General features: G+C 48.4%; 1 protein-coding gene across 1 annotated transcript in view; it reads right to left on the bottom strand.

The window, feature by feature from the left end:
* Positions 1-499: 499 nt before the first annotated feature.
* The window catches only part of LOC104278800 (rab-like protein 6), a gene marked incomplete at its 3' end in the record, with an annotated part of 23,582 nt that continues 14,138 nt past the window's right edge, over positions 500-9,943 (bottom strand). Inside the window, exons 5-8 of the mRNA XM_009875894.1 lie at positions 8,595-8,686; positions 7,526-7,666; positions 6,485-6,590; positions 500-603 (exon numbers count right to left, since the gene is read on the bottom strand). Coding sequence (XP_009874196.1) covers positions 500-603; positions 6,485-6,590; positions 7,526-7,666; positions 8,595-8,686 — 443 coding nt within the window. The remainder of the gene's footprint in view (positions 604-6,484; positions 6,591-7,525; positions 7,667-8,594; positions 8,687-9,943) is intronic.

The raw sequence follows: 9,943 nt of genomic DNA on the forward strand, positions 1-9,943 counted from the left end.
AAGCATTCAAAGGGAACAAAAGACAACACTGGTGTTGCTATGACTTTCTGCCCATCATAAGACACAATACACTGGAATGCAAGAGCCAGAAGAGGAATCAACTTGTGTGCCGAGCAGCAGAGAGATGGAAAATAAGGGGATAAATATAAAAAAAATAAGGGGATCCTGGAAGGGGATCCAGCACGAGAGGCTGCAACACGCTTATCTACAACCCCTCCAGCACGTGCTGCCCTCAGGTGTGCTGCTCTGCCCCACCTCCGCTGCCCTCCCGCAGACCCCGTGCCCGAAGGAACCAGACCCTTTCACAGGGATCCCTGAGGGGCATGCTTCGGTTCAGGGGATGCTGCTTCAAAGTGACATTTTACAAGACCCAAAGAAACCCTAAATGTCACTTGCTGGACCCTTCAGCCTGGCCACACGCCACAGCCGGGGCCGCCCGACTTTCATGGGACACCCAGACTGCAACAGAACAGTTAGAAAAGACGGCTCAGGGACATACAGTTCGTAGTTTTGATCTTCTGTCTCTTGCTGCACTGACAGCTCCTCCAAAGTTGCATCAATATCCAGCTGATTCGTCTCCAGCTGCCGTAGCAACGTCTCCCTCTGCAGAAAGGAAAACAAGCTGAGTCTGAGCAGGAAGGGTCATCGGAACAGATCTCGGCGCGCTCCCAGGGCACAGCGAGATCCTGTGTCACCACTGTGCCCGCAGCAATGCGTGAAACAGGAGCTTTGGGCCCTCTCACGGTGTTCAGTCCGAACACGGAAGCATGAAGGGAGGCTGAAGCAGTAGCAAAAATACATTAATCCAAAAAGTCTGTGTGTAAGAAAGTAATTTGTTCTGCGAGCTATACTCAACCCTAAATCAATAACGTGTGATTTTCAGGCACGGCATCAGCAGTTGCATTTGGAGAACAGCATCAGCTCCTGCCGAGTGCAGCTGTGCAACCCATTCATTATGACTTTTTGTTTTCCCCCTGCTCTAAAAGAAGTCCCTTGGTGAAGAGGGCGCAGATGATGCAAAACCTCACAGTAATTTTCTTTTTACCGTCAGGGTAGATGAGGGAGCACAACCTGTCAAAACAGGGACGTTTTACAAGTCACTGCCCCTCTGCTTTCACTTGCTGCCCCACACACGGGGGAGACACAGTCTGGTCCTTCTCAAACTTTCAAGCAAGTGAGTTGGCTTCACTCCTGTAACACAGGGTAGCTTAATCCACTCCTTCCCTTTCCACACTTGCTCCGCAACAGCCAACGTGCCACCCGCTCCCGCAGGAACACGACGCAGGTTCTCCTGGCCAGGGCTACAGCCGCCTGCGCCCCCCACCCACCAACACCCTCCTCCCCTCTGCCCCGCGCAGCCCTGGGCACGCAACTCGGCTGGCACACCGCGTTCTGCAGTCAAAAGTCACCATGTTCAGTGCTTGGAAGCATCATCCTCCCCCTCCTGCTGCCCGCAGGCCAGGCGACACGGGAAGCAGGGGGGCTCGTGCCGTGAGGCGTCCAACTCCTCGCGGCGCTGCCCGGTGCGGTGCCCTGGGATGCCGGGAGGAAAGAAGAGAAACCCCGGGCTTCCCCCAAACTGCAAAGCTTTTTGCTTTTATAAACTCCAGGTTTCCTCCAAACTGCAAAGCTTTTTGCGTTCACAGACGCCTTATCCTCAAGGGACATTTACGCTTTCTACTACAACAAATATTTTCGAAGTTGAGCGTCCATAACCGTGGTGAGTTTTTCACTCCACGTTTCACAGCACACAGGCTCTCTGCAGAAAGATCCCGCGGGAGTAAAAAGCACAAAAGGCAATCTGCTATATAATTTACAGAATAAAATCCCTGTGGGAAGAATAATACTTGGAATAATACTTGGAATAATACTTGGCGTTCAGTAGCCTTGCGTGTGTACTACTGACCACACAGGATGGCAGACAGGACAACTTTGGAGCTATCCAGGAAGTGTACAGACTTAAAGAGCACGGAATTAACCTGTTTTATAGAAAACAGGTGACACTACTGTGTCCAGGGCAGTCGTCAGGGCACCGCTGGAGCCCTCCATGTGGCTGGCTGACTAATATCAACTTCCATCATGCCTGAGCAAGCAAGGTTTAAGTAATTTTTATTTGTATTATATTTGTAAGATCAGGTGATTCATAGTGGTTGATGACCCCTGAATACAATGATTTACTGGAAGATATAGTCTTCCTTGAAATTTAAGAGCTTCTGTGATCACTTAAGCTAATTCACTGCTTCCCAGACATTTATATTCTTCATCTTTAGCATTGTGTTAAGAGCTTAGACTGATCCCTATTTCCTTTGCTAGGTAGTTTTTGTTCATCATCTCCCTAAGCTCTGCTTAGATGGAAACCTGACTTCACTTAACATGTATACAAAGTATTATGGCATTGTTAGTTACCTTTACGAAGTCATTAGTTAACTTCATGAAATCCTTTGTTACCTTGAATTCCCTTTATTGTGGTATACAGACAAGAAGGTTCTGGCAAAACGTGCTCTACATATTTAAACTTGCTACACTAAACAGAAGTACCAATCAGGATTTTAGAAGTAATTCCAGATCTTGTAATTCGAATTCCAGATTTTAGAATCCAAATTCAAGATTTGTAGAATTAAAGATTTTAGAATTAATAGCTTTCATCCTTCTACGTTATTCATACAGTGCAAGGAAAAAGGAGGCAAAAATGAGGCAAAAAAGAGCAAGTTTCCTCAGTTTCCCCAGATAGTGAAATAAATGCCGAGCAAATTAGCTGAATAAACAGCGGCAGAAGGGACCCTGCACTCCAATGCTCACCTCAGGCACCCAGATAATGGCTTTTATTAAACAAGCAAACAGTTTGCCTTTCCTCATACTTTGGCAGTAAGACACACATCAGAGTTTTATTTATTCTGATTTGCACAGATCACAGTAAATTAAGAACTTGGACTTAATTAAGAGAGTCGCATTTAACTTTGTAAAAATTCACCCCTAACAGCGACCTTCCAAATTCTTAAAAAACAAGTTCTGTTTTACCACGTCGGTATTAAAATATTAAAGAAACAGCTTATTTTTAGCAATGACCCAAAAGAAGGGAATAAATCATCGCGCTACAGACCAGCGCTTTGGCTGAACGCCACTTTCCAGGGCTGCCTGGGAAAAAGCAATTTCGGCTGTCTGCAGAATTTTGTCTCCTTCCAGCGCTGCATCCGCGGGCCCGGCTGACCCAATCACATTTGCACGTTACGCGGGCCCCCAGCCACACCTCCAGCTAAACTGCCTCCTCGGGTTTGACAGTCCTTCCCCTGCAAAGGAACCCATAAATAATGGAAGAGCTCGGGCTGCTGGAGGGAACGTGCTCTGTGCCAGGGGTATGAATTTCAGCCACTGCTTTGCTCATGAAAGATGCATGAATGTGAGCCCAACACCAGAACGTGACACTGGACACCAGCTCTGCTGAAGGACGGCCCCGAATCGTGCGCACAGCTCAGCAACTCTGCCCCTGGAGAGCTGCGGGAGACGAGCCTGAGGAACACAGAAACCGCAGCCTGAGACGGATTAAATCACACGATTCAGTCCCTGGCAGCATCCCCGTCCTTTAACCCTGCTTCGCTCAAAGTACTGGGGAGACGACTCCTTTCTGGAGCCCCTTTCTGGCAAGTGGCTCCGGAGGTATCGGCACAGCCTTTAGGAAGGAGACCTTAGTGTTCGCTACAATTACCTGCCCAGGTTGGGACGCTCTGCCCAGGGCAGGGGGGAGTCACCGTCCCTGGGGGGGTTTAAGGAGAGGCTGGATGTGGCACTCGGTGCCAGGGTCTGGCCCATGTGGTGGTGCTGGGTCATGGGCTGGACTCAATGATCTCAGAGGGCTTTGCCAGCCTCAATAATTCTGTGATTCTGTGAAGTGGGGTCGGTTTCTTCTCCCAACTAACAAGTGACAGGACAAGAGGAAAAGGCCTCAAGTTGTGCCAAGGCAAGATTAGATTGGATACTAGGAAAAAATTCTTTACTGAAAAGGTTCTCAGGCACTGGAAGGGGTTGCCCAGGGCAGGGGTAGAGTCCTCGTCCTGGAGGGATTTAAGTCGGGCAGACCCAGCGCTCAGGGATCCGCTTTAGTCAAGGACGTTGTCAGTGTTGGGTTAATGGTTGGACTCGATGATCTTAAAGGTCTTTTCCAATCTGGGTGACTCTGTGATTCTGGAATTCATTCTAGCTGTGATTTTCCTACAAATTTCAGCATCATGCTGGGCTGGCTGCTATTCAGGCGAGACTTCCACCGTGGGGACCAGAGCTACGTGGCAGCAGTGGCAGCTACCGCGGAGCAGCCAGAGCTCTCCAGCCAACCTGCAGCACAAACACAAGCAGCCCCAGAAAAAACCCAAGTGCAACACATCTCAGCTGAGGTTTGACATCAAGTAAAGCCTCAAAGCCCACGTGAAAGCAACCAAAGCCCATAATTCGCCGTGTCATTTGCCTCGGCACAGAATGGCAAGGCCAGGGTATTCCTGCACAACAGAGGAACTGAAAGAAGCCATCTCCACGTTGGATCCTACGCCGTGGTTTTTATCAGAGAGCACAGAAAAGCACCTGCCTGCAATCCCTCTATGAGCATTGAACTGCAGGAATTTGTTTCAGCATTGCTGTTTTAAAGGGAAAAAACAGGTGGCTACTGTCTGATTGCTGCCTCCTTGAATGACGGGCACAGGACAGCCTCCTCAAATGCCACCTTCTGCGTCGAGCCACAAAAACCAGAGCAAACACCTTCACAAGCACCGTTTACATGTGCCCTTCCAAATCTCTCCTTGCTCATTTTGGAAACTGAATTGTAACGAGAAGTCTTCTCAGGTTTCTTTCTGCAGGGTTAATTACTTAATTGCGTTACATGAAAACCACAGGATTTGGATTATGTAGTACCCGAATATTTTGGATTGTGCTTAGTGCCACCTCGAGCTCACTGAACAGGAGAGTAATTGCCCTCACCTCTCCTAAGCAACTGTCACTGGAATCTCCAAACAAATAAAGGGTAGATGAGACTTATTTCCCTGAAGACCAAGATTTGGCCAAGAAGTTCTCTAGCTTTGGGTCCTAATTGCTTGCAGGCTCAAATTAATAGATCACGTTTACTTATACACAACACATTTGAACAAAAGGTCCCGTAAGACTCGCATCCTAACGCTGCTTGCAAGCAAACCTGATACTACAAGTGCTTCAGTATTTCCTGCTTATAACGCTGGGTAGGGAAATCACCACATATACTGATTTAACAGTATCATTATCAGCAGGTTCCAGAAACAAGGGTGGCAGGAAGGCCACGCTAATGTCTTTGTCTTGTATCAGCATCTATTTGAGAGAAAAACGGGACATCTACAAAATTAATGAAAGTAGCCTGGGAACTAATTTATTCTGCTTTATTTCCACACGGTATCACTTTAGGATGAGGGCTGAGATTATAAACCCAAACATTTAACCAAACACTGTGCTGGCAGATTTCAATCCACACTGAGCAGCAAGATGGGTTTATACCTCAGGTTTTGTCCTGCTTTGAGCTAAACGGAACCAATTCTGTCCAGTGATTCTATTTCCAGCTCAGCTTCTTCTAAGAGGCGGCACTTTCTGAAGGGAACAGGGTGTTTGTTCAGGCAGTGCCTGCTGCTGGAAGGGACAGCGCCTGATGCTCACGGGCCCTGCCAGGGACTGGGATCCACAAAGGCTCCAGCTGATACTTGCTCCTGTAGTGACCAAGGTCACTGCTGGATCTTGTGTAACATGCTGGGAATGCCGGGGAGTAAAGGGGTCACAAAGAAGTAAAAGGCTGCACCTCCAGCAAAGAACAAATAGGAGAGGTGACCCAAACTTGACCAACAAAAGAATTCCATTCCGCGTACATCACTTTTAGTAAAAAGCTGAGAGTTCAAGGGAGTTAAGCCCTCTTCTACACCTCTCTCCTCAAAAAGTTGACTTTTTTAATGGGGTTTTTATTCATGTCCATTCAGCCTTTGCCCTTCCCCTCAGTCCACCCAAGAAACCTCAGTGATGAAGTAAATATGAGACTTAGATCCATGTGCATGGGATCCAAGCAAATCAGTTACCGTTAGGGCAGAGACTTTCAGAAAACTGTTGCACCTGAACAGTTCACGGCTATATCTCTTCTCATCTGAGATTTAACTGGACAGAACTTAACTATAAAGTTTAACAAATATGCATATGTAGTATTTTTGACTTGGTAACTACACCACTGGACGCAATTTTCTTGCCAGTATTATTCATCTCTCTGGAGATGAAGTTCACAAGTATTTGTGAACACAGCAGAGAAGAGTCCTCTCACAAGCAGAGACAAGCCACAGGCACCCACGTACCAACATAATTTTGTTAACTCTTACGGAAACAAAAATTTACTCAGGATCCTCCAACGACAAGAGAAACCCCACGTACCAAATTCCCGCTGTAGAGAAAGAGCAAAGGAAATGTGTGCCGTGCACATCAGGGCAACACCCTGCCTTACCTGCAGCTGTAAGAAGGGGATGTTGAAGAACTTGTGCAGGTACTTGAGGCCAAAGCTGTTCTTCATGGAAGACTCAGCGTAGCGAAAGTACGAGGAGCCAGGTGGCCTGTCTCAACCAGACAGGAGAGAGAAGAAAACTGAACCAAGGACACGGGCTGCATCCGCGCAGGAGAGGCACCCGCTGACGGCACACCTCGAACCGCCGCCTTCGAGAGCCAGCCCCTCGATCCCCAAGCGCAGGCCAGCAGGTCACTCTGCCAGGGGCTCGTTGGTTTGGTAACAGACAAAACTCACACTTTGCTTCCCCTGAAGGGCGGCAGGACACGGCTGTTGTGTTGCAGCATCATGTGTCTGCCAGACCAAAAAATACCGTGTCAGGACAGCAACCGCTGGGTTACTGACCTGGGGCTTCAAAGCTGTGTAAGCTGCCAGTTCTCACTGGAGGTTTTGTTTTAAAATGGGCCTAACATGAAGTCACAAGCCTCAGCAGTGGGCATTAAACTCAGCTAAGGCACATATAGGATGAACTTGTGAAGAAATTATTACATTAGGGGGTCTAACCTTAAAACCCTGATACCCCTTCTGTGTGCCTGACACAGGCACAGGAATGTAAGAGACTTGGAAAAAGAAAAGACATCTTAAAAACATAAATGGCCCAAAAAAGGTACAAGCTATTGAATCCTGAAAAACAAATAATGTTTTATGCTAAATAACAGAGCATCTCACATCTCTGCAATAAGGGAACACCTTGCCTGGCTGGCAAGAGAGGTCTGTGACCTGGCTGTGTCCAGGAAAACACCGCGTGGGGATGCTCTCGGAGGAAAAACAAGGACGAGAGCTGCACTAGCTGGCTGTCTTGTAGTAGAATTATTTGGAGTAGAGAACGGTTGTGCTGCAGGGAGAGGATTCTTTCACAAGAGAACTATCCAGAAAGAAGACAACTAATTGGGAAAACCTCACGTAAACATGGCAGCAACAGGGGTGATGGCAGAGAGTAGCTGAGCTCTGCTCCCCGGCCTGGTGACCGCGGCGCCGCCTCACCTGTTCAGATTGTCGATGAGGTCCCGCACGTCACCGGGCAGGATGACCCGGTGCTCCCCCATGTCTCGGTAATTCCCAAGCACGCACACTGGAACGTGGGTCGGCACTTTAGGAAGCTCCCTCAGAATGTAATTAAATGTCCTTCAGCACAGGAGAGAGAGACACAGGCAGGTGAGTGGGAAACGTCATTCTGTGGGCAGTTTTACACACACAGCACAGAAAGAAAAAGAAAGATTTGGTGGGGTTTTTTTCCCCAAATCCCTCCAAGACTGAGTAAGATTCTTCTTTCCAAAATCCCTCCAAGCTTGCAGCTTTCTTACTCCCCCCAGAAAAACACATTAACTGTAAAATACATTTGTGCCATTCCTTATTCAAAACTACCCTGACAAGGTCAATAATGCAATTCCACCGGCAACCTCACGTCTCCTACAGTCCCTCACATCTCCCCTCAGTGCTACAAAGCTCTGTGGGGTCAGGAGAAGAACAGGATTCTCTCCCTTCAGCTGTCAACAGGCTCACTAACCTGCACCAAACCTGTAAAATACAAGTTTAAATATAAAGCAGGAACTCTTACCACCTCCTCTTTCCACTCTGGCTTCCACATGTCTCTCACCCTCCTCAGCAAATGCGCAAACCAAACAGTTCATTACTTCTGTACGTTAATGCAGCCCAGGTCCTCTAAATAACCCTCATTAATGGCAGTCTTCCTGGGAATTTCTCACTAGCAGTCCCCTTTCGCTCATGTCCTGGCGAGCCGGGGTTTGGAACACGCCCGGCACGCTCTGCACCTGCGATAGCACTAATTACCGAGCCTCAGACAACAGACTATCAGAAAGCGCAGTGCACGAGCCCACAGGGAGCCCGCTTGTTTGAAACGAGCCCAGGAGAGGAGTCTATTAAAAGACACGTCAGCAGATCAAGCCATTATTTTAAGGGATACAAGCTGGCTTCGACTCATTAGGCTGGTTATCAGCTCCAGAGCCCGCGTGGGAACCAGGAGGTCTCGAAGCTGTTTGTCTGCACTAAAGAAGCGAGGCTCAGGCGGCGCTCACCGCCGGAGAGGGCTTACCACTGCTTGGTGATGTCAAACATCATCACGACACCGTTGCAGTTTTTGTAGACGTCCAGGAACTCCGCGTCCAGAGCCATTTCTGACTCTGCCTGAGGAAATAAAGGCAAAAGGAGCAGTAAATAACTCGATTCGACCTCAGGCTTGTACAGAACTGATACGGTGCTGAACAGGGAAACGTTCTGAAGTGACAGTCACTCTAAGAAGTGCCTGTGATTTCACATCATCGTTGTTTAAGCTAAAGATACCTGATGGTTCACAGCTTCTGCTGCCCACAGGAGCAGGACATGAAGCAGCTGACAGTCTGAAAAACACATATCTGACAGCAAATGCTAAAATCCACCCCATCCCCGCTCCTCGGTCCCCTGTGCCCCTAAATCCTGCAGCAGCAAGATAACTCCACTTGACCTACAGGATGGAGGACAGAGCTCCCATTCCATCTCTTCGCCACCCCAAATATTGATGATACTTCTAATGCTTCTCATGTATAAAGGCAGGATGAAATTTCCACGGAGTTTTTCCTGTGTGAGGCTCAAGGTATTTATCAGCATCCAATCTGCTTTTCACCATTTGGAGTCTGCACCCTGCGAAGTGCAGTACTGATCACAGCTCAACCTCCAAGGCTCCCGCTGCAATTTGGTGCCAACGGAACAAGCCTCACTCACTTCCCAGGAGTGGAAAACACACCCACGTTGGCGAAGGAAGAAACAGCTGTGATATCTGTTCTCCTAGAGGCTCTTTCCCATTGGAGAATATTTTAAAAGACAGTTCTCCTCATCTGACCACAGAGACTGCCATGCAGGAGCGGCGTGCTGGTGAAAGAGATAACTCTTCACCGACTGACCATCCTCAGACCCGAGTGCTCAGCTCTCTGCAGGTCAGTGACGCTGCCTTTGCCATCGACCCCATAATAAAGTGGTTTTGGAATGAGTACCAGAACACTGTCCATGCCCTGAGCCCTGCAGGGCACTGACATGGGAGCAATAAAGCTCTTTAAGAGCTGCAGCAGAGATCAGGGGATCAAGGGCCTTTAAATTTTTCCTGAAGATAAAATTGGACATCTTTTGAAAGAGATGCCATGAAGGCGTGCTGGCAACCCAAGTGCAGTTCAGGGAACGCGGTGGTATTGTCTCCCCTACAGCAGAAGATCTGAAGGAGACACAATCGTCCAAGAGCCTTGAGGAAGGCTTTTGCCTTGTGTTTACTTCCATTGCCCCTTCTTCCTCTGTATTTCAAAGGGTGTTAAAAAGGTCAGCCCAGCGTTAAGGAGCAGCCAGGGAGCGTGGCATCAAGTGACTTCTTCAGGTCTCAGAAGCCCGTCGCAAAGGGACTCCATGCCGCTGCCCCTG

This window comes from Apaloderma vittatum, unplaced genomic scaffold, assembly GCF_000703405.1.
Source record: "Apaloderma vittatum isolate BGI_N311 unplaced genomic scaffold, ASM70340v1 scaffold7629, whole genome shotgun sequence".
NCBI lineage: Eukaryota > Metazoa > Chordata > Aves > Trogoniformes > Trogonidae > Apaloderma > Apaloderma vittatum.